Source organism: Pungitius pungitius, chromosome 11 (genome assembly GCF_949316345.1).
Source record: "Pungitius pungitius chromosome 11, fPunPun2.1, whole genome shotgun sequence".
Classification (NCBI taxonomy): Eukaryota; Metazoa; Chordata; class Actinopteri; order Perciformes; family Gasterosteidae; genus Pungitius; species Pungitius pungitius.
The window spans coordinates 14,323,040-14,347,284 of NC_084910.1; the positions used below are offsets into that span (position 1 = coordinate 14,323,040).

General features: G+C 47.7%; 2 protein-coding genes across 4 annotated transcripts; both read right to left on the reverse strand.

The window, feature by feature from the left end:
* Positions 1–4,317: 4,317 nt before the first annotated feature.
* si:dkeyp-69b9.3 (myocardin) lies at positions 4,318–15,273 on the reverse strand. Its single transcript, XM_037455199.2, has 16 exons — positions 15,009–15,273; positions 14,009–14,173; positions 12,555–12,608; positions 11,792–11,847; positions 11,452–11,518; positions 10,573–10,692; positions 10,225–10,421; positions 9,933–10,073; positions 9,170–9,323; positions 8,907–9,054; positions 8,673–8,814; positions 7,982–8,575; positions 7,798–7,896; positions 7,520–7,657; positions 7,383–7,437; positions 4,318–7,289 (listed from the first exon to the last, which is right to left on the reverse strand). The coding sequence occupies exons 2-16, from the start codon at positions 14,061–14,063 to the stop codon at positions 6,871–6,873; spliced, it is 2,439 nt and encodes an 812-aa protein (XP_037311096.2). The 5' UTR covers positions 14,064–14,173; positions 15,009–15,273; the 3' UTR covers positions 4,318–6,870.
* A 3,676-nt stretch (positions 15,274–18,949) lies between these two features.
* Positions 18,950–24,012, reverse strand: LOC119197989 (zinc finger protein 236). Of its 3 annotated transcripts, none has more exons than XM_037454745.2 (3): positions 23,976–24,012; positions 20,582–22,957; positions 18,950–20,070 (listed from the first exon to the last, which is right to left on the reverse strand). In XM_037454745.2, exons 2-3 carry the CDS (start codon positions 22,931–22,933, stop codon positions 19,711–19,713), a joined length of 2,712 nt encoding a protein of 903 aa, XP_037310642.2. In that variant the 5' UTR covers positions 22,934–22,957; positions 23,976–24,012; the 3' UTR covers positions 18,950–19,710. The 3 variants fall into 3 exon arrangements, with proteins under 3 accessions (XP_037310642.2, XP_037310643.2, XP_037310644.2); XM_037454746.2 differs by lacking the exon at positions 23,976–24,012 and adding an exon at positions 23,632–23,967; XM_037454747.2 differs by lacking the exon at positions 23,976–24,012 and adding an exon at positions 23,316–23,623.
* Positions 24,013–24,245: the final 233 nt, after the last annotated feature.

Sequence of the window (24,245 nt, forward strand, 5' to 3'; positions counted from 1 at the left end):
GCGCCAGCGCGTCACAAGCCGCTCGTTCAGCGACTGCAGAGAGCCTCGCCGTGCCACGTCGGGTTGGCCTTGAAAATGAGTCTCTTTTCCCTCTGCGACCCCCTTTTCGACTAAAAAGAGGCCGAACATCTGGGGTACAGAAAGTCGCTTCAGTCAAGTCTTGCTTTGAAGCTAATTAGTCCAATTGGCCTCATACAGAGTTAAACAAAGATGAGCAGCGTCTATGCGCAGCTTAACCGGCTCTTTAGCTTGACGTGTGTGGCTGAGCTGCAGAAGCCTCTGGCTACAGACACGGGGCCACTTCAACACCTCCTTCTTCCACAGGATAAAAACTGCACCAAAATGTCTTTTGAAATAGTCAGTGGATTCCCTCCCCCCACCCTCCCCCCTTTAGCAAGATCTGAGCACAGAAACACACTGTCCTGTGCGGCAGTGAGGAGGTGAAATTCCCACAGACGCAGTTTCCTGATTAGCGACGCTGAAGGGCACGTTCCATATTGGGCTGAGTGATAACAGATTTCATGAGGAGGTGTAAATGAACCAGTTAGATACAGTTGAACAGAGTTACTTTGAACATGAGAAGAATCGCTCATCATTTCTCCACAACAGACTCTTCAGAGAGGCGGTTTGTCATCATGAATCAACCCCCATATTCTTTCAATTATTTTTCTCTAATAAACACAAATTATACAAATCACATTACTTTCGAATGGCAGGAAGAAAAACAAGAGAGAGCGTTTGAATTTTTAAATATTTCCTCCTCCAGGCAGAGCAGCAGTAATAATTCACCAGTCTCTGCAGCAAAATAGACTGAATTCTGTAGTGGTTATATTTGAGCCCCGTGTTCTGTGACCCAAAAGGAAAAGATTCATTCAGATGTTTTTACCTTCTCACCTTTCAGTGGGGTATGTGTTTTTGCAGCTATGCGCTTCTCGGCGTAATCCTGATTCCATGATCAGAGATGCTCGCTTCACCCACCTTCTGCAGTTATCATTGTTCAACAGATCGGTACCAAAGTACCTTTTTCCTTTTGCTTCGCTCAAAGGTGTGTGCGCTGACCCGGATATGCGGCATCCACACCGCGTTACGTCTTGCTTGTTTCGAGTTCAGGTGGAGCTCTCTCCTCATCTCCTGCATCTCATAAAAAGCTGATGCAAACGCTGATGCTCCTCTGCATCAGCTCGATGTCTAAATAGTTTCCCAAGACGACGTCCGTTTGAGCGTAAAGGGGAATCACATGAATGGGTTGTGTTTCTCCAGCACCTGCGCGTGGCCAAACAAACCCAGTAGAAGTAAGTTCTTCATGCCATTGATACGTGGCTTGGAGTCCTTCACTGAGTCTCTTATAACCAGACAGCTCACGTAGTGAAGAGATTATTAAAAGGATTTAACATCCCGTGTCCTGGATTCTGTGGCACCAAATGCCGTTTCACTGCCTTTACGCTGTAGATGGGACTCACATCCCGCAGCCTTTCTCGCACATGCTTCATAATTGTACAGCAAACGTCTCAGAGGAGCGCCACAGGAATCAAACCATAGCGACCTTCTGCCACTAATCAAAGCCTCACCCTCCCCCCCCCCCCCCCCCCCCCTCCAAAAACACCCAACCCCACCACCGAACCTGAGAGAGAGAGAGAGAGAGCGGACCTCATGAAACCATCTCATGTCTCGGCCAGAGCTACCTGCTTTACATATGAAACGCACCTTTCTCCCTTCAATTCCCATGAAATCGCGCAGGGGCTGCGGCTGTTGCAAAGGGGGAAGTGATGTGGAACGGCCGGAGGGGCCATTATGAGAATCCCTCATCACACCCCGGTCAGGTCGCTTAGGAGTATTACCCCTGTGAAAACACGCCCCCACCCCTGGGTGGATGAGTCAAAGAGAGGAGATGGTCTCATCTTACTTCTTCTTTGTGCCTGGGCTCCAGACAGGTACGCCAGGGTCACACTTCAACGCGCTAAAAGCCCGGTTTAGATCTCACTGAGCTGTACGCGAGTCTAACGAATCGTCTGTGGCAGCTTTAGATCCCTCTCTTTGATTGCAACGGAGATGGATCCTCACAACACATCAATCAATCAATTAATCAGGCCAGCTGCTTTTATAGGGCTGGATCATTTGCTGCAACAGTGTCTGAACCGCTAAAAAGAAGACGATGAAGCTAGATGAGAAAATAAGGAGACTTCCTCCAGGCGTCTTCTTGCATAGTGTAGTAACACGAGTTGTTTGGCAAGACATCAGAGGGGAAAAACATCCTGACGCCTCCGTCAGACACATTCGGATCCATTAAGGCGAGTTTCTCTCCGTTCGTTAGGAGATGCAGTTATAATGAGCATGAAAACATGGAACACAACAAGTAGGAAAAAAACAGCTGTTCACTTAATACTGACATATTACAATTTTAGCCTCTACGGGTGGAAATGCAGGTCCACTGGTTGGAGTGCAACTCAACAAGCGGTGGTTGAATTATCAGCACATCTTGTACCAAAGGTTCGAGCTGCCCATAGGATGAATCCTTATGACTTTGATGATCCTCTGACTGTTCTTCAGCCTTCCACGTTGGTGATTTTCATCGTTTTGAGAAAAATAAATATCTCAACAACGAATGGGTGGAGTGTCAAAAAACCTGCAGCGGATACAGTGGGTGGGGGAGCAGTCGCCAAACACTTTGCCCTGAAAATCACATTGACGATCATGACAGCTATAAATAATGACAATAATTGTACTAATTGTCTTTTAATGACGATAAAGAAACCCAGGGTCTACTGTTTTCCAGCGTTGTATGCACACATGTGCTTTAGTGATCTGAAGAAGGTATTTATGCATAACTGGTACCGTTCAGACAGTGCCATGCTGCCACGAACTGTCACAGAAATCCTTTTAGTCAGAAGCAATAGAAAATCTAAGAACCTAGAAGAGGGGGGGGGGGGATCTGATGGAGGCCCATGACTCAGTGGTCCTGTCTCTTTGCAGCATTAAAGCGTCTGCTCACGGAATAGTCTGCAGTATGACATTAAATTAAAACTCTAAAATGAGAGTCATCATGACTTCAAGGAGGATCACACAATACATCTTCCTTTATGTTGTTTATGGCGGACCCGCAGCCAAATGCGGTAAACAAAGTGGTATTTTTGGGTTACATCATCAGGACTGACCGGAGTGAGCAAACCTTAAGCACAGGCCGGCACGTAAATCTCCTGCATGGAGATGATGTTGAAACAGCTCTCTTTCAAGACTCGTGATTCTGGAAAATAAAGTTGATTAATTAACACAAAAATAACAAAAATGCACAAAATGCTAAAACTGTCCAGACAATAAAACTAAAGTATTATCACAACAGTTAGTCAGTCAAAAGCAGAGTGCACTCACCAGAGGAACTGCGCCATAGCCTCGGTGTCCCACGTGTTTCCATGGCGCTGACGGCCAAGAGGACCTAACTGGTTATTGTGTGTCCGTAGCCGAGACGAGTGAAGTGCTTATTAACACATGCGCATATATCACTAAATTCACGCCGCTTTGCCTGGGGAAGTTACGCAGGTGACGGGCATTCATCAAAAATAGGGTCAAATTGGCTCGATTTTATGTGAGCTACTACTTTGCATTTCATACCAAGATTAGATTAGTTCATTTGAAAAAAGAAATGATTGAACTGAATAAAATAAATTATTTAATGTTAGGTAATTTGAGAAATTTGCGAGGCAAGTAGCTGGTTTTACTCAACATCTCATTTTAATTAATTTCGGGAGGAATTGTAAAAGCTTTGATTGTAAGAAAGGTTCAATCTGCTAAATGAATAACATTCCCATCTGCCTGCGTTATGAGCTATTTATCAAATATTAGTCAGGTCTGGCATCTGAACTAATAATCCTAAAGCCATAAAAAATATATACTCTACCTGTAAACCTACAAACTGTCTGTAGCAGGAATCGTTTTATTTCAATAGGAAAGTGTGTGATATACTGTCTTATAATGGTACAACAGTATCAGTGTATTTTTTGTTTAATTTGGTGTTTCTGCCTCATGATTATCACTCAATGGAGTTCATAGATTATCCAGCTTTTTATCAGCTTTCTCCACATTACAATTCTGTGTCATTATGAAGATTAACAAGGGAGCCATGTGGATGTTAGTGCTGCTTTATGGATATTTAAACAGCATATCTGTGCAAATTAATATTTCATTTTACTATTTGATCATCCATATTTAATGGGACAGTTTCTTGTGAAATGTGTCAGTTATTAAAGATTCCTTCTTTACGGAGCGATGCACTAATCCTTGAAATGTGCCATATTGAAACAATAACAATGCAAAAAATCTTATTAAGACTTTAATTTTCTTAATGCTTTTAAATACATTTTTGGACAATGGTTCATATATTTTGCATGAATAAGTTACATAATAAATAAAAGAAAAAACATTTTATTTCCCCTTTTTACAATAAGGCATTAATAGCAGCAGAAGTGATCAGATGAGACTCAGTACCCGAGACACCACAGTGTTTCTACTTGTGTCCTAACGCCCAGTTTAAAACAGAAGTTTCATATCTCGGTTAGGTCAAACCAGTGAAACCATCTCTGGGGTCTTCCAGGAACTTCCGCACTAGCGTTCGGAAATAAAATAAGAAACAAGTAAAAACTGAGGTTGGCCCTAAAGCATTGGAAGTCACAGGAGGTAGCATCTTACTCTCCTGCCAATCAACCTTTTTTTTTAATTCATGCAGCAGGCAATGTTTCTTGATATCTATAATTATCATAGCCATCCTTCCACATTGAACTGCATTTTTCATAGTCTCTGTAGTAAAAGCTGTACAAGAAGGTCTTCAACATAAAGCCATGTGTTGAAGGTTTGCTTGTGCACAGATATCTTCTTCCAATCATTTCCAAAGTTGTCTTGCGTAGTAAGACACCAGTTTATCACTAGAACAAAGACCTGGCATGCAAAAACACTGAAATAATTGCGTACAAACATATGACATGATGACTTCAGATCGATGTGCCCTTTACACAATCATATTGCACTCGGCACTTCACTTTTATTCTAACACAATACTTTTGAGAATGAGGAGGGGAGAAAAGCGGAGCTTTTTTTTGAGCCCTTACAGAAGGACATCCAGTTAGTTGTCAGATTATACACACTTTTCAGATATGAATGAACCAATCAGAGCTCTACTGAATGGTTGATTAAACATACAGTTAATTAAAGGGCAGAATATAACTTAATGTATCTAAATTACATTTATGTGGTATAGCAGGTTGACGCTAGCTAACCTCTTGCTAACTAGCTAATTTTTCTCACTAATGTCATTGTGTTAAGTGGGTTCATAACTCAATGTGTATTATGCAAATAAATAATGTGTTCACTTTTTGCAAGGCCAGTTAATCATGTAGAAGAAAGATCTTTGTCACCTTTATGAAAATTTGCAGTATTTACCGCAACAGCTTCACCAGACCAGCTCTCCCCTGGTCATGCTACCTATTCTCCACAAACATTATTTCATGCTAATTCTACAGTGCATTTTCTCTTAATGAAATGGTCGTTTTGTATATTGAAATATACAGCACATATTTAACAATGTCAAATGATACATGTGTGGAATTAATTTACAGGTGAACTAGTGTGGCCTCGGGCTTGGGTCATAAATTGTGCCAAATCTGGCTTGGCCAGTAGCAGCGTAAGCACCGCGCAGCGCCGCCAGGCGCAGTTGGAGGTTAATCAGGGAACAAAATGACCACCTGTCTTTGCAAAGCGATGAGGAAAACTCTTAACTTCTCTGATTGGAGCATTTATATGGGGACTATTTTCGGGGCGATTGCCTGATTGCTCTCCTGGAGAACGCTGACTTGAACAAGGTAATGTGGCTGTTCTGATGATTACACTGGATAACTACACTGGAGTTGGCAATGAGCCTCCAGTGAAATGTCTGGTCTCAAATGTGGACACACCGATCCACAGCTTTTGTTTTCTGTGTCTTTCACATGCATCCTCTCACAGTTCAAACATACCACACACACACAAACACGCACACTTAATTGCAAGCAAACAAAAAACTACAAGTGCATTTGGCGTTAATGCTAATAAATGTACATGGAAGCAGTTGGCTGTTGACGCGTGCAAACAGAAGCAGCCTTGTGTGCTTAGACACACACAGTCAGACATATTGAACACACACGCACTTCTCACAAAACACAAGCTTTCGCTCACACGCGCGCACGTACACACGAGCACGCGCACACACTGCTTGTTTGCAACTTCTGCCAGCTTTCTCCCTCTGCATGCCGACTGTGTGTCTGGCATCGGGGTTTAAGGTCTGGAGCCACACGCAAGCTGTGTGCTCTCTCTGGCTTTTACACACTCTAAATGGGCTTCATGAATGGCTGGGACTCAATGACTGAGTCAACACCGGGGGCCACACTCAACCCAATCCGACAACGGGTCTTGGAGATAAGTCAGAAAACAACATTCTCCCGGCGAGACCCGGGAAAAAGTGTGTTTAAATGAATGTGCCACCAGGATTTCTTTTGTTTGGCACCGCAAACATTCTGCTGTGGAGTGTGTCAATCCTCAGATGTGTTGCTTGTGTTTTCCATTTCTTGCAGATCCCAGGTGCCTTTGAACAGCGTTCTGCAGCGTCTGTGCGTGTGTGTGTGTGCTTGTGCGCGTGCACCCCGTCGCCCCATCAACGCCGTGTTTAATCTGTTCCAGCTCCCGACATTGCGTGGAGCCGGTGACTCTGACGGCCTTGCAATGAAGGACGGAGGCCCGCTGTTCACAACACTGTTCTCTCAGCGAGATGCACGTGTGCCCCATTCGTGACCTTCAAGACACACAAACCTACTGTGCATACAAACAGAACGCGCACACACACACGTACCCTCACCACTTCTCTATCATCAGATCCAACACTCGACTGACATTCAGATCTGAATCCAGGCCGAAGTCCGACTCCACAAACGGAGCTGCCGGCGGAGTAAGAGGCCGGAGTCCCGACGAGAGGGTTTCGAGCCAGTCGGCGGCGTCGAACGCCGCTGCGGCCCGGCGCTTGCGCGGCTTCCCGGTGGACGGCGGAGGGGAGGTGCAGATGGGTGGCGGCGGGGGAGCAGCGATCACGTGGTTGGGGTTAATCACTGCAGGAGACGGAGGGAGCTCCAGCAAGAGAGAGGAGCAAAGAGGTGAGGGCAGGAAGCTGTCCTTGTGCAGCTGGGGGAGCTGGGACTGATCGCCCTGAGGAGGAGGAGGCGAGGGGCCAGGGACTGAGTGGGGAGGGGATTTATGATCGCAGACGTTCACGCAGCCTGGAAGAGAGAGGCAGTTAAAAAGGATTAGACCCTGAAAGAAATTGCGCGTGACATTTAGGTTGTGCTCTTTATTAATTATGTGACACTTACGAACACAAGTCACAGGCTCATCCAGAATGTCATCTATGGATTGCCGAGGGTCCATCTGTGGCCAGAAGAAACACTTAAAGCCAACGGTGTTGAGGGAATTCTAGTTGATCTCCTCTTCTTCATCAACAGACTCTAACCTGTGCTTTCTGGATGGCCTCCTGCAGTTCTTCCTCCAAGCTGCGAACGCAGGACAACGTCTGCACTGGACTTGCTGTAATCTGCACTGGCAGCTCAAAGTCCTGGCCAATCATATCGCACGGTTGGCAGCAAAACACCTGATTGGAAAGCAAGAGAAAATCAGTTAACAGATGGGTGAGGTACACATGTGTGACCAGTTTTCCCAATTGAAGACCATGTAGCGTGCCCTTCGAATAGCGATTATCCGAGCTGTGTGCGGATTGATCTGTGTGTTTACCTGCGTAAACAACACCTCGGTCTGCGTGTCCGGTTCTGGTCTCCGTCTGGAGCATCCGGGATCCTGTTGCAGGAACGGATGAAGGGATCCTCCACCAGACTGGAATAAGAAGGAAAAATGATTGTTTATTCAAACACTCATCACATACAAACCCCCCCCTCCCCACAAGGCTGTCTTTGCTCACCTCGTTGCCGCTGTGAGCGCAGTGGTCCCTGGGCCTGCTCCGTAACCTCTCCCTCATCTCCAGCTCCACGCTCAGCTCCCGCTGCTGCTGCCGCTGCTGCTGGTTCTCAGTTCTCCAAGGAGCGCCGCACTGCAGGGGGGACGGCGACGACGACGACGACATGGGCAGACTGGGACTCGGAGTTCCCGAGGCGGTGCTGGCGGGACCCGGGAAGGCCGCGTTGGAAAGACACTGTTCGCCAGCCAAGCTGACCGGCGCCGTATTGGGGAAAGCGTCGGTCACGCTGTTCAGGATCCCCCTCTGAGCGTCACTGAGAGTCCCGCGAGGAGCTGCCCGGTCCGGGGTGTACATCCGTTGGTTCGGGCTGCTGCCGGGGGAGTCTCGTCCAGAGCTGGAGCTGGAGCCGGGGCTCTGGCCCGGCAGCGGCGGGGGGCAAGGGGTGAGCGGCACCAGGCCGGTACCCGGCTGGCAGAGGGGAGCGGGGGCGAGGCAGGAGCGGGTCAGCTGGAACGGGCGGAGACGCTGCAGCAGGGCGGGCTTCGTGCCGGAGACCGGGAGGCCGCGCTTGCGCAGCTGCTGTCGCAACTCGGACACCTGAGGGAGGAGACGAGAGGTTGAAGCAAACGACGAGGACAGTTTCCCCCCCCCCCTACATTCATTCGTCAAAAGCAGTGCACGTTCCTCTTCTTACCGTTAGGTCAACGAGATTTGCGGGGAGAATCTCCGGCTTGGACCCGGGGTTCGCGTCTGTCGGGTTGTGGTTGGCGGTGGCGGGAGAAGGTTGTGGATTAAGGGGCGCGGCTCCAGAGGACAGAAGATCATTATGCTCTCCGCTGAAGGACAGACGGAAGCATTCACTCAACCAAACAACCTGAGGACTAAGTTTGCTCCATGTAAGTTACATTCTAGCCATCTGTTGGCTTACCTGGGAACAGTGAGCTGTTGTTGTTGCTGTTGTAGTTGCTGTTGCTGGTTCTGGTGGATTTGCAGCTGGAGGTAGACCTGCTGCTGCTTCAGGAGGTGGGAGTAGGCCGGGTCCAAAGACTGGGTAGGGCTCTTCTGTTTGGCTCCCCCTGGAAATAAACGTTCGTTGAAGATGAATTCACTTCTCAAAGCGCAAAACTTGATTTGACAATAATTCAAAATATTTTTTGAACAAATGTAGGAAAGTAAGAATTAAAGTGGGACCTCCAGTCCCAGACCCTCCTCTCTGGTCAGGAGGAATGTACTGGTGATATTTGAGTTTCCTCATTTTGGGTTTGGTGTCCCGTGGTTTCCGTGGTTTGAAGGTGATGGAGGAAGGTAATGAGGAGGAGCAGGTTGGGCTGTGAGGCCTTGCTGTCTATAAAGACACACATTACCCACATTTTAACTATAATCAAATTGTGGTGCTGGTGTGTCATTTCAAAGAGTGGCGTGTAGAAAATTGCATAGAAAATGAAAAATAGTTTTACGTTTTTTTTCACAGCATTTGCCCCATGTCAAGGTTAAACTCTTACACGAAGCGTGCAAATGCCTCACAAATCTCCAGATGACAGCATGTGCTGGTTTTGACATACAGCCGTGCCGCCTGTGTGTGAATGTGTTAACCTACAGGGCAAATACTGAGCTCCCCCAGAAGTGCAAATTGACAGTAATGAATGCAGAGCAGCTTACTGCACAGCATCGGGCTTGACAAAACAGACATGTGACCGTCTTATTTGGTGAGAACGCTACAATGTTCTTCAATTTTTATACAGTAGCAAGCATTTATAAACAAGCTACAAGTCTTTTTTTGGCATATTACCACATGTAATTGCTTGCTTTCTTGAAATCACAATGTTATTTTAGGGAGTCGTCAAAATATTCACAACAAAGGAGAACCTCATGGAATTCAAATGTGACACAAAATGAATGTCAAAGCACTACGTTTTTTATGTGACAGCATTTGCACAAACTAACCCATCAATACCTTTGGCAGCAGGGGTGTGGTCTGAGAGGTCATATACATCCCATTTGGTCTCCCAGTTGTTGCCATGGAGTTTGATTCACTCAGTGTTACACTCATAGATTGTCTGATGCCCTCGGTTGCCGGGAGCAACGCCAAACTAGACTGAAGGCAGAATATCAAATTATCAGTTGGCATATAGGGGCTATTTCTAAACTCACAAACGTGTCAGTGTGAGGATATTGGTGGAATTGACTTGTTGCTGCTAACGTTCTTGGGTCTTAGTCTAAACTCAAACTCTGTGTCGTTTCCTCACCTGAGCGTGACAAGGGCTGTGGTTGAGGGACGAGCCCACGGCTGAGAAGTCACTCAGTAATTGGTCACCTGAGAGCCCCGGCAGTGACGTAAAATCTGGTGATTGGCGAGCGCTGCGTTGCTCGGGGGGCGAGGAGGAGGGGCAGGATGAAATGTCATCTTCGAAGACATCAGCAGACAGAGAGAAAGAGGCAGGGCCTGAGGAAATGGAAAGCAAAAGGAGGTAAGGTCAAAAGAGGAGTAGATGAGATTGGAAAAAGAAAATAAATGAGTGCGACTCTGGCTGTGTGTGCCGGTTCTTGCGTGTGTGCGTGTGTGTGTGTGTGCGCGCGTGTGTGCGATGACTCACGGCTCTCTAGGGCCGGTGTGTGTTTGTGCTCCACGGGCCCAGGTGGACGTTGGATCCTCTCAGTGAGGTCCTGCGTCTGGCGAGACTTCTTCTGCCTCTGGGCCCCACACGCTGTCCTCTCTGCGGGGACACGAAGGTGAGACGAATGGTGCAGATAAGTGGCAAGATGATGGGACAGATGGGAGATCAACAGACAGAGGGAGAGAGTGAGAGAGAGAGAGAGAGGGAGGGAGAGAGGGAGAGAGGGAGAGAGAGAGAGAGAGGGAGAGGGAGGGAGGGAGGCAAAGGATTTTCGGAACATATGTGGTGTGAGCGTGCACAGCAGTGTTGCCACAGGCAGTCAGTCCCCAATACAAACTAGAAGAGGCATCAAAAAATAGTCAACACTCCTGTCCATAGAGAGATGTATTCCCATGGATATGAGCACACATACAAACACATGCGCACATTTAAAAGGGCAGGAAGGTAAATCAGATAGTCCGTGAAGCCTGATATTTTAAAAATAGTCTTTTCAAATTAAAAGGAAGGTTTAGAGGGCATCAAATAGATAAGGAGAGAAAGATGTCAGAAGGCTAAACGGTGACTATGATCCCTGGAATCGTGGGTTTATCGTACGCTGTCAATCACTGATATGTTTGCGGGCTGCTTGAAATGCAGTGTGCAACAAAGTCAGATACATTTTCAACTGATGAAACACAGAGCCCCTTTGCCAGATTTGCACACTTCATTTCCTCTCACCGTGCAACAGGAAGCAGAGAGCAGAGGTGATGAAATACAGACACAAAGAGAGAGAAAACACGCCACTATGCTTTTTGCCGCGAGCACAGAGGGTAAAGTAGGAAGGAGTCGGCAAAACCACTGCAGGCAGGCCATCATCACCTTGTGCAGTGTCAGTGTTGAGACCACAAGGGGGCAACTTCTGAGCGGCGCCACCGTCGGTCCGATGCTGCATCAGAAGACAGCAGGTCAGACCAAACAGCCAGGGCCCATTGTTTACGAAGCAGTTCATTCAGGGGAAGCTTGAATAACAACACTACTGTGGTGTCACCCTGTGCTATCAAATACAAATCAACAGTACTCTAATATCAAAGAAAATCATGTGGAAGGAACCATTTCTATACATGGGAACTTGGTTTCTCCTTCATCCAAATGTGCATTTGATCTATATGGTGGAAACGTCCTGCTGTTGGATGTCATTGAGGAACTGGGTGCTACTTACTGGCGCTTCGCTCTGGTCTTTCTCTGCTTTTTTAGGGGAGCACTCAGACTTCACGCCTATGGAAACAGACAAGATGTGGCGGTGTGATGAAACTACAGTAAAGAGTTTTTTAGGGGACACGAGCGGGATGGAGGAGCAACTCAGGTGAACCGGTGAGTGCATCAACAAAGCCCGCTCGGCTCTAACTCATCCCTCAAAGTTACAGCACGGAGCGTCTGAGGTGCTCTCTTTTTTGTTGGCAGGCATCATAATGTGCAACCTGCTCCAGCCTCAGACTACAGGAGAACTGGAGCAAGGTACACAGCTTGTCTGACTGAGAGATCTCTTTTAAGTCTTTAAATTAGTCTTAATTATTTTTGCTGCAAAATGTATTTGTGGTTTTATATTAAAATACTGCCTGTAAAATGATTGTATCATGCAAATCTGAAATTCAATACACACTATCAGAGCATGCTATTCTTGTTTTATGCATCTCTTATACCTGCTGTGCATGTGAAACGTTGGTTCATGCTGAATTTATTAACTAAATTTGCAGTACAATATGTCAACAACCACTTTTAGCCTCATGCACGATCAGGGATTTTAATTAAGGACAAAATGTTGACTCCAAAAGTGATATTAAAGGAAAGTAAAGCTGTTAAATAGAGTAAAACCATTATGCGTCAGTGAAAAGAGGCAAAGTGAAGAGGCTTACAATGAAATCCTTCCTGCATTCATGGAGTTCAGTGATCAATAACAATGTAACTGACGGAGATAAACTAACCAGTGTCTGCATTGATTTCACTCTGCCTTCGGTTCTGAATCCTCAACTGCAGGACTGAAAGAGAAACAGAGATTGAGCTGTCTGTTAAAAACAAAAGAAAAGGAAGTGTCACCAGTCACGTTGATACAAGTGAGTGAGTTTGATTTGAAGGACAAATGATCCGGTGGAAAAGAAATGACACACGCAGTGAGGGAGGAGCTGAGCAATGCGGGACATCACGATCACTGTTAAGTGATAGGACATCGTAATGTATATTCCCCCGTGACTTATAGATTATGTATCTCCCTGCATGCCTGCACACATCCACACGCAGTACACACAAACACACAAACAGGTGAAGCAGGGGAGGGCACGCCGCGATTTCAGTGAGTTTTGAGATCTGAGAGACCTGGCGAGGGGACGGGAGGGAGTGAGGTGGGGGGGGGGGGGGGAGGGGAGGGAGGAAGGGGGAGTTACTATTTATCCCTCAGTATGTCTATTTCTGTTCATCCCATCCCCCCTTCAGCTGTCCCGCTCTCTCCACCAGCCTCTCTCACATCCCCTCTTCCTCACGTCATCCTCACTCGTGCAGCTAACTACGCCACTCTGCAACTCCGAAGGGAAAGTTCCACTTAGAGAAGCCTTTTCACGCTGGCGTCCGCGCGTGTTTCTGTGGGCGTGTGGATTTCTAAGGGCCAATCACTCAGGCTTCTTAAAATCTTTTGAACAAAGCATTTTTATAAAGTTCTCACAACTCACAGACGCGATGAGGCGTTGCAAGTAAATGAAACGTCGGGCAAACTGTGCGCCGGGTTGTGATGTGTCATTAGAAACAAATAGTGTCAATGATAAATAAAAAAAACATTTACAATCGTCAGCAGCGGAGCAGGATCTCAAACCAACTGTATCATTTCATATTCCCTGACAATGTTTTTTCCATAAAGGATCTTAATCACTTTGATGAGCCGGCAGACTTTATGGAGCAACATGGACTCTGCTGTGTACACACATGATGTCAACAGAGCAGCTGCCCTCAGGAATCATGCTCTCCAGCAGGTGTTTGTGCACCTAGGGGACGGCGTCTCTGCCATCTCGCCGTCTCTCTGTTTTTACCAGCCGTTAACGACAGCTGCCTGAGAGCACAGCAGCAGCCACTACCACTTGAATTATTCAGTCCTAGGAAGGGTTTTTAAATGCTGTCTGTGACCGAATGCTGGTCGAAGTCAACTGATAAATAATAGAAATCAATACTATATTTGTTTAATTCAATTATATCTTTGCCATCTTGACTGACTGTGATCTCATCATCAATGACTCTTTTTATCCAAACTTTAATACTGATTGGTGCTTAATTAGACAATGAATGTTATCAAGGTTTAAAAGAGGATTTGAATAAAGGTGATTTACGTTGCTTTGGGGAAAATAGATTCATGTGTCCTTTAATCGGCGTGTATCTGAACTCCGAGGTTCCTCACCTGAGCGGAACTTGTTCCGGATGAGAAGAGACCTCTCGGAGGCCAGCAGCGTCATGGTGGTAGGGGGGAAGGTGGGGGGGGGGATGACGGGCAGCACAGGGAGAGAGAGGAAATTCCTGGTGTCACTCTACCAGGAGGAATGGACCCCTCTCCTTCTGTCTCTCACTGTTGCAGGGGATCAGAGGAAGCAGGGGAGAGAGGGGGAGACAGATGCTCGTTAATCTACTGATAGACACAAACCGATATTGATAGAGGCACACAAAGCACAGCGGAGACGTATGCAAGGGGGGGGGGGGGGGGGGGGGATAAACGCAGAGCCTCTCAGACCCACAGGCGCACTGAACGCCGCAGTGAGCAGCAGGCCTCTCTGCAGACGGCCTGTCACAATCACACGAGGAGTCACACGGGCCCACCCACGGAGGCAGAACTAACGACGCCGGCAATTATACAGACATGGAGGCTTTTAGGGAGACAATCCGAAGGAGAGGAGGACGGAGACTGGGGCGCCGCGGCTGGAGGATGCAGATTGCGGCGGACAAACGCGAACTGGTGACATCATCCCCGCGGATCGCAAGTGTGTCACGCACTACGAGGAGTGGAGCCGCCTCTCAAGTAGGGAGAGCCGGGAATCTACATACACACACACCGTATCACCAATATTGATTTGAACGGGCCACACTAAGCCCAAAGGAAGCATCGAATGGACAAACACACACACACACACGTGCTGTGGAGTGGCCGGGGTTGTGAATACTAAATCACCACAGAGCTCTTACCAATCACAGGAATACACACGCACACACACACACACCTCACTTGTGTACAATACAAGTCCAAAAAGAAGGCCGCTCAGTCATTAATGCGATCGAATAACAAATAATATCAAATAAACTGCTTGACTGTCTGCCACAGGTATGATTCCTCTGTAGGGCACCGAGGCACAAGGAGGCACTGAAAACACTGAGAGAATAAAAGCAGCAGAATGAAAGAGAATACTTACAGAAAAATAGAGAATTGTCCCTCTGGGGACTTTGGAGTGGATTTAAGATTAAACTGAGAGAGGTGCGAGATGGATATCAAGAGGGAAAGAAAGATCTTCGTAGTGAGTTAATGACGATTTCTTTCTTTCATGTTCTTATATTTTTTTCCTTCAGCCCCCGGTTCCACACTTCTTCTTTCCCCCAAAGGTGAAATGCAAAGAGAAAAAGGATCAGTGGTTCCTTCGTCCCCTTCCGATACAAACTCACCCTCTCCGACTCGCTCTATCTGCCCCCCCTACTCATCCGCCCCAAAGCATCCTGGATCCTTGGTGCCAACTGTGAGCGACTGTCAAACTTCACCCCTCCCCCTCCATGCCCCCCTCCCCCTCTCCTATCTTTTAACAGCCATTGACTCCCCCTCTGATTAAGCTGTCGATACAAAGATAATAAGCACCAATGTTGGTTTGTGTGTGACACAGCAGGCACCCTGATGAAATGGGACAACTTTTTGATGTTAGGAGCAGAAACTGTCAAATACTGAAATGTGAAAGCAGGGCGAAAGAAACACGACTTGCATCAAATCACGAACTGCAGCAAGACTGCAGGCTCATATGCACCCGTCAAGACACCGTCGGGTCACCCTTTTAAAGTGATTTAGTACTGTTTGCGTGTGCGTGTGCGTGTACATTGGCGTGTGTGACACCACGGAGAGTCACAGGTCAGTAAGTCGGTGTCCGTCAGCGTATACTTTACAGTGTGCGTCAGCGTTTGGGCCATTTTGTTTCCCCTCAACCTCCCAAAGTAACTGAGGTGAACATGTAGCTGAGTGTTTTCCTGTGTGTTTACGCTCCCTACATGTGTGTGCATGCGTGTGTCTAGGCGTGTGTGTGTGTGTGTGTGTGCGCATGTTGCTCAGGGCTGCAGAGGGACAAAAGTGGGGGAAGTGAGGTCGTTGCTGGAGCACCTGTTCTGTCGCTTTGACGGACAAGCCGGCGTGTGCTGGTTCAGCAGGTCGCGGAGGAGGGGGAGACAGAGAGGGGAGGGCAGGGGAGGGAAGGGTGAGGCAGAGAGGACGGCATAAAGTTAGAGAGGAAGGGAGGCCCTTGGGGAAGTCTTCAGAAGCGGGGGAGGGGGTAGGGGGGGGGGGGGGAGCTGGAGCCCACACAGTGAAACAGAGGGGGGGGGGGGGAAGCGAGGAGGTTGCTGCCATTTTATCTGATGTGTGAGGAAAGACTGACCAGGAGAGCTACTAATCGAGGACCCGGAGCAGAGACAGCGTCGCGTTGCCATGGAACAAAATGGAAATACTGATGGAACACAAAACTAATTAAACGTAATACGCGGGTATAGACGCGTGGCTCTTTTGTGCCATTTTCACAGTTTCTCTGCTATTTCTCGTCATTCCAGTCTCACCTTTGACAGCGTTGTCTCTCATGGTCTGTAAATGCGTTTCACACGGCGCACACATGACACGCGTATAAACACTGACGGCCCTGACGTTATTGTTATTGAGGGAAAGGTGATGTAATTGCTTATTCCTCTGATTCCCCTCGAAAGGCACACCCTCTCATCCACGGCCTGGACTCCCTCTCTGAATAACACCTGTTACTCTCTCTCTCTCTCTCTCTCTCCTTCCCTGCCTCCCCCCTCCCCTCTCCCCTCTCGCCCTAACACCCACGTACAGGCTCCACAGTGTTAATTCTGCACTGTGTCTGGTGAGCGAGGAGGCTCGCGCGCTGTTAACCTTTCCCTTGTGGAATATCATATTTCTCTGCTCTGTTGAGTAAACCGCAGGCCGCGACGCACCATGCAGCTCGGAATAAAGGCATATTCATGGGTATTCCATATCTGTGTCAAACCTGCCTCCTTTGCTGCTGAAACTGCAGAGTTTGAATGTAGATCCCCAAGCTCACTGTCTCCTGCCTTTTCCCCCCCTGGTGTAAATATCCCTCCACCATTTGAGAGAGGCAGCATATGCAGTGAGCCGGTACATGCGTCACATCGTAGGTGTAAGTGTGCCCCCACGTGGCTGAACTGTGCAACAACCGGGAACAAAGAAAAATCCATCCACTGTGAGTTGAGCTTTCCATCATGCTGGCTCTCAGTGGCATTAATGGGACGTGTGTGGTGCAACAGACAGATATACAACAAACCTATCAAAGTGTTGAATGTAAGTAAGTAAAAAAGGCTGAAACACACCAGTCCAACACACTTCATCACATCTGCTGCCGCTCCCCGGTGGGTCATTGCTACGCCTGTTCTCGCTTCTCTCCTCCACCTTTATCACTTCAATCACTTGGCCATGTGCCTGGTGCCACTCAGAAGCCCTGCTGCCTGTTCCACTTCACGCAATACTAACACATCGGCCTCACAAACACACACACACACACAGACCAAACAGATAGCGGTCTGCACTGCGTCCATCATCCATCTGTCTGTCAGTCACTGCACTTTGTGGCTGTGTGTAATCTGGATAGCGACCAGCCCCACATACGCACAATACTGTAACTACACACACACACACATTTCCAGCTGGACTGCTGATCTCACACACTCGAGGGGTTGAATATTCATCATCATCATGCACTGAGCTCGGTCCAGTGGTGTCAATTAGGGGACCAGAATCTGTTTTGTGTTGCTGACGGCCAGCATTGATTTAATGGCTGAACCATCAGAGTACCTTAACATTACGTGCACAGCACACGCATGAGCAAAATCAAAGGGAAATCGGTTTAGCGTTTTCAAACAAGGGGAATTTGATATTTATATATATGCTAAATAACCACATCATGTTTTGATTGGTTAACTTTGCAACAACGATTGAAAGGGGTGATTTACCTCATGTATGTCTGTAGAGCACACAAAACTGGGGTTGATTTATATTTTGAGTGCTTTGCAACAGCATAGTTGGGATGAAGTCTCTAGACTGTAATATGGTTTTAAGTATTATTTTTAGTTTTTAGTAACCGTAACATTTTTACAATTGATTATTACAAATAAATTATAAGTATATAACATATTTTTATATTCATTGTGTTTTGGGCCTGCCTTACACTTCACTGATAGTTGAGTTGGTGCTGAAAAATGAATTCTATGGATATAAGGTAAGAACAGTTTGAAAGGTCCCATTATACTAGAGATAGTGAACAATATGTTTACATTTTTTATAAACATGCATTAAATGAGTAAATGTTAATCAAAGCTCAAAATGTTGTTAGTATTGAACTATGTTATCATTAAATTGGTCTGTGACACCTTTTTGGACTCAAAATCTAAAAATTGAAAGGAACAAGAGTGAGTTACAGGTGATAGTCAGTTAAAAGTAAAACAGTGAAAAAAAACATCTTTTCTTTCAGTTTTACCACAGCCGATCGTCTCCAACACCTCAAAGAACAGGCCGTCCCTTTGCAGCACATCCTTCGCTCTCCGGTTGGTTAACCTTTGCTCCTTCACAACCCTCTCCTCGCTCTGACCCTGTGGTGCGTTTGCCAAACTAAAATACATGTGACCAGCGTAGAAATAAGGAATTGGTCGGCCACAAGGACCCAGCCAGGTCATTTGAGCGGTACAGTATTTAATAACTCTCCTTGAGCTGAGCTCTGTTGGGCTCGCTGGCTTAAATTGAGCGGAAAATTGAGAGTGTGCAAAAAAAAAAGAAAAAACAGAGGACTGTCTTACCAACTCAATTACTCTTTGGCAGCAGGCCAGCAGATATCGGGTGTTTAAAAAAAGAGGATCCAAGATCCATCTAAAGTCAGATCAGAGATTTGGTGATTGATTTAAGAGAAGAGAATTATCTTTGAGGATCAGCCTAAATTAAAGCAGTGATGTGGCCCTTTGGTTCATTATCTCTGTAGGTGAGTCATATGCGATTAAGAGGAAAAGCCACATTGAATATACTTAAATTCTTTAACATCTGTAAAGGACACCAACGAGGAAGAAATGTTGGTACAAAGAACGATTTAAAGTTGACAAAATTTAATTCAAATAAATTAACAAAATTCACATGATACAAATCAAACATCTGAATCATCTGAATATATTGTTTGCAGGAATAACTCAAAAACATTTGGTCAAATACTCAAATGATGAGTTACAAGTTGACAGCTGCAACAAAAGATAAATATGAGCATTTTCCTTCACAACAAGAAAAGTGAAATATTGAAATAAAACAAGTGCAAATGACTCACAGTGTCTCTGACGGTAAGAAGGGTAGATTACATCCTTCACATAAGATAGTGCAGAAGTGCAGAAGTGCAGCTCTTAGAAGTATCACTCTTTATGTACACAGCTCGAGCAAAGGACTGTTTAGAGTAAATAAATTATCCTTCTTTTCTGAGCACTTGAGGGTTTCATTTTGGATTCATTAGGAATGCGACTTCATGTGGCAGTCTGATTAATATTATGAACTCACTTAAATTCATGATTTCAAGCATGTGCTCTCCTATTTCATGTGCATATACACATATGCAACGTTTTTTCTTTTCCATTAGGAAGGCTAATGTCAAAATCAATAATGACTGGCCGAAGCCATTGAAGCTTCGAGCACTACCTGGAATGGGAGTAATATACATTTGTCAAAATAAATTAGCTTAAAATAACTGAAATAAATATTGCAAGTGCTCCCTTTTTTAGTGTCAATAAACTAAAAGTTTAGCGTTTAACCGGACATGTGATCCCCCTCCTGCCGTTCCCTTTGGAGTTTACCTGCAGGAAACTCTTTCAAGTTTCCACCTCGGACTCAGAGTTTTCCAAATTGGACACGGTGGAGCTGTACCATTCGGCGCTCTCCTCTTCGTCTTGCACTCCGGATCCCACGCCGCCGCCTCCTCCTCCTCCTCCTCCTCTGTCCCTTCTCTCATTCAGCATTTCCATGGCTACTTGGTGGTATGGGTGTTTGCGCTTGGTGTGCCGGCGTAGCGTGTTGCGCTCGGCAAAGCGCGTGTGGCAGAGTTGGCACTGGTAGGGTTTCTCCCCGGTGTGGACCCTCTGGTGGCGCTGGAGCTCACCGGCCTCCCTGAAGCGTTTGGCGCAGATGGGGCACACAAAGTTCCTCTGGCCTGTGTGGATGTGCTTGTGTCTCTGTCGAGGGGAAAAAAAACAAAACAGAAAATCTATCAGAAATCGGTGAGTTGTAGTGACGGCGCGTCTTGATTGACTGTTTAGGTTCGCCCTCGCCGCTCTGTCAGCAGCGCGCTCGGTCACAGCAGGCAGCCGCTTGGGGCTAAACGGCTTTCATCTGTGCCCTACCGGCTCAGCTGTGAGCTGGTGAACATAGTGGAGCATCTAGCAGACAAAGAGTGACACATTTACCCCAAGAGTCTGTGAAAGCCAGAGCCAGAATGAGAGTGAATATTGAACCTATTTATAAGCCACAAACATCAACTGCATGCTGACACAAGCCTGGACTCATCGTTTGAACAAGCAACATGTTTAGTTAAAAGTGATTGTGTTCACAGCCCTTTTTCTGTTTCACCTGAGTAACCTAGAAAATCAGTAATTGCGCTGATAATTAGGGACATCTGCTCGAGTGACTGATGCCATTACTTGTGCTGCTGGAACGGCCGTAGTTATATTTAGCTTCACCACTGACCTGCAGATGGCTGGAGCGTTTGAAGGCTTTGCCGCACTGCTGGCAAACGTGAGGCTTCTTCTGCGAGTGCGTGATGGCGTGGCGCTCGAGGTCGGAGAGGTAAAAGAAGACCCGCGGGCACAGCTGGCAGTACAGCACCCTGCGGGGACCCAGGGCATCGGGCGACCCCTCCGGAGACAGAGGATCCAGAGGGACCAGACTATCGGAGGGCAGCGCGGCTCCGGCGGGAGGCGAGGGAGGAGCGGCCGCGTTGGAAAAGTAGAGATGGTCATCGAGAGGGAAGCGCTCCGAGTGCAGGTCCGACGGGTCGAACCCCGGCTCGGAGGCTGGCGATCGGGGCGGGGCTAAGGGGTCACAGGTCAAACTGGCAGACCGTGGGTGTGGAGAGGACGCTGCAAGAGTTGATGGCTTGTTGTTTTCGCTCGAGAATTCTTCAGCAGATATGGCTTCGCTTCCGGGGTTCGATTGGGAAGGGCTGACTTGAGAGTGAAGGCTCGCGCCCCCGCGGCCGCTTTGAGGGGCAGGAGGGGACGAACGGACAGGGCGGGAGCTCACATTGGTCCCTACCGACAGGATGTCGGGGGGGGGGTTGGGGCTCAGTGTGATGACGGGGCAGGACAGCGTGGACAGGGGTAATCCCGCCGCGGCGAGCTGACCGGGGGCCAAAGGGAGGGAGACGGGGGCCGAGGCCGCCGTGATCTGGGACAGTTGGCCGGTCGAAGGGTCGAGGACGGCGATGGGGGTGGAGGTAGAGGCGGAGTCACCGGAGGAAGGGGCCACGGATGAAAGGAGGAGGAACATTGGGCTAGAAGCACCGGGGGAGGTCTGAGTCACTGAAAGGGGAAGCGAGATACCTGTCTGAGCCGAGGAGAGCCGGGGTGAGGAAAAGGGGGAGGACAGCAGGAGAATAGGAGCGTTATTGGCAGGGTTAGTGAGGATCTGAACGGGATGGCCGGGGATTAAATTAACACCTTCAGCCTCCGGCTTCAGAGCTCCAGAGCTCTCTGGGTTGGTAAGCGAACTCGTGAAGACTTCGGGAGGCTTCGTTTGATCGGCGCTCGCTGACGGATCGGCGGCGGGGGCTGGCGAGTAGTAAAGATGATCACAAGGTGCATTTAGTGCAGTGTCTGAACTTTGGCTGAGGCTAGGATCTGCCAACGTGGACAATTGCGCTGAGCCCACCCTTTCTACCTGATCGTCTGAGGCGGAGGCATCGACTTGGGGCAGCTTAAGTCCGTCTGGATCGAGCGTGTAGGGTATTCCCTCGTCGTCTATCAGAAGAAGGTCATTGGCGTCAAAGTCTATAGCGGGGAGGGAGGTAAAGACAGAGGTAGAGAAGAAGGAGGGAGACAGGAGAGAGTCTTCGAGGGTATCGGCGCCGTCCAAATGCAGCACAGAGACCTCTCCTTCGGCGTCATCGTCCTCTTCTACTATATCTCTGTCTCCATCTCCCTCGTATTCATCTACCTCCATGATCAGCGAGCTCTCACAGCCAGAGTCGTCAAGGAAGTGTTCACACCTGGTCTCTCGACTCGCTGTTTTCTTGGGCAAACTCAGGTCCAAAGGTTCCGTCTGCTCCTCAGTTCCCATTTCGTTGAATGTCAAACAAGACTTAAAATCCAAATCATTCAAAACGAGAGGAACATTTTCCTCAATTGACCTTTCTGTAGTTTCCTCTTTGACCCCTTCCGGGTTCAATTTATTGGCTGTACTAAGGTTTGAAATTAAAGAGGTTTCTGACCTGTCAGCGTAAATGATTTTAACACCCGGAAAATGTTTGTCTTTGCACTGTGTTTGCTCGTGGAATGATTTTGGCTTGGCTTCCTCAGTCTTACGACAAGCAGCTTCTTTGATCTCTTCTTCATTCTTAAAAGCAGATATTGTGATTTTACTGTTTCTTTTTGCTCCAGCTGAGACCGAAACAGATCTTCTTAAATGTGAGCGAGCAAAGTCTTTGGCCAGGCTGATGGCAGCAGAGTTTGTGATTGGCCCCTTGCACCGTGGAGGAACGACAATTTTGAGTCTGATTGGCTGGCTGTGTAACACAGGCACTCCAGTCTTGACTGTGATTGGCTGTCTGAACACACCGCTCCTCCTTGTTTCCTGAGAGGCTCGCTTAGAAGTGCCGCCCACCTCTGGCTTATTCCCATTGATTGATGGTGCAGACTGTCTGATGGTCAGTGCTGCTTTTTCGGGGCACGGCTGGAGGCTACCTGGTACAGTACAGTGTGAGGTTTCTTCCTTTGGGTCCAAAAAACCCTCTGTCACTGGCCCTGATCCCTCTGCACAGTGGCTGCCATTTTGGACATCCAGGCTGCCCCTGGTCAGGACTGAAGCCAACTGGGTATCCATTTTGGGGCATACCCATTTATGTTTCTATGAAATTGGAATAAAACCACATATTAGACACTCAGAGTAGTAACATTGGAATATAAAAAAGACCATTGCATAGTATCAAATGAGCGATTTAAATAATTATCCAGGTATTTGCAGGGAAAAGTCTCAGTGGTGATTATTGGGGTCAAGTTGAGTGCAATTGCTAATCATCACTGATCTTCACATGTGATTGATAAATGTCTTTAGCCTACATGAGGCACACTGAGAGCCCCCCTCCCGAAAATCACCCAGTCCGAAATGATGAGCGAGCCTTCTGCCCCCTCCTCCACACCACACTGGCTGTCCTCCTGTTGGTTACTTTGCATAATCCGAAATTATAGCTCAGCACATTTCTTACCGAGGGGTCGAACGGAGCCGCCGATCATTCAGTGAAACGCACGGGGGGGAGGAAACAGAGAGAGTTCCGACTGATGGGAGCGAAATCCCATTCCATCCCCCTCTCACACCACTTCTATCATGCACGTGCATCACATATAATAAAAACGTCTCCTTTCGCCTTGGAACAATATTCACATTGCAAAATAAAACCTCTAGTATAAAGTCTAGCGCTATAAACCGAGGAGCTCCGTGGAGGACGCCATTACGCACTGCCCGAGGGTCCGAAATCCCAAATATTATTATCATTATTATTATTAAGGTGCGTGTTCTCGGACCTGCGACAACGCCGCCGCGTCGGTCGGAGTAGACACAACGTGTTCATATTTACAGACAGCCGCGGTGTGGAGCGGATCCTTCCCGTCGCACCGGAGCGTCCTCGGACCCACAGCCAGCCATTTTAGAGAGTCGAGGGTCCGAGGCAGCCGAGAAGCGCAACCCGCGGACACCTTTGGGACAAACTTTCCCCGGCGCGCCGTCTTCTTTTTTTATTTTTATTTTATTCTCGCAGCTCTGCGGTCGGAGCCGGACGCTGTTTCGATGCGTTTAAGAAAAATAAAACAACTGTATTTTATTAAACTCTACTCCACCCCGAAGACTCGCTGCGGAGGGACAGGCTTACCCGAGCTGTGGATATTTCCGGAGGACCAAATATGACTGTGCAGTGTTAAAAAAAAAAAAAAAAAAAAAAGGGTGATGCTGCGAATGCCGGGGGAGGGAGGGGTCAGGGGGAGTTGCTATGGTGTCGCAGCCTACCGGGTCCGACCGGCAGCCATGTTCAGCCTGTGGGTACAACGTTGAACCTGCAGCGCGCACCGCGACGGCTCCCTGCGCGCCCGAGACCCAGAGGACGAGGGGGAGGAAACGGGAGGAGGACGCAGGGGCTCGAACT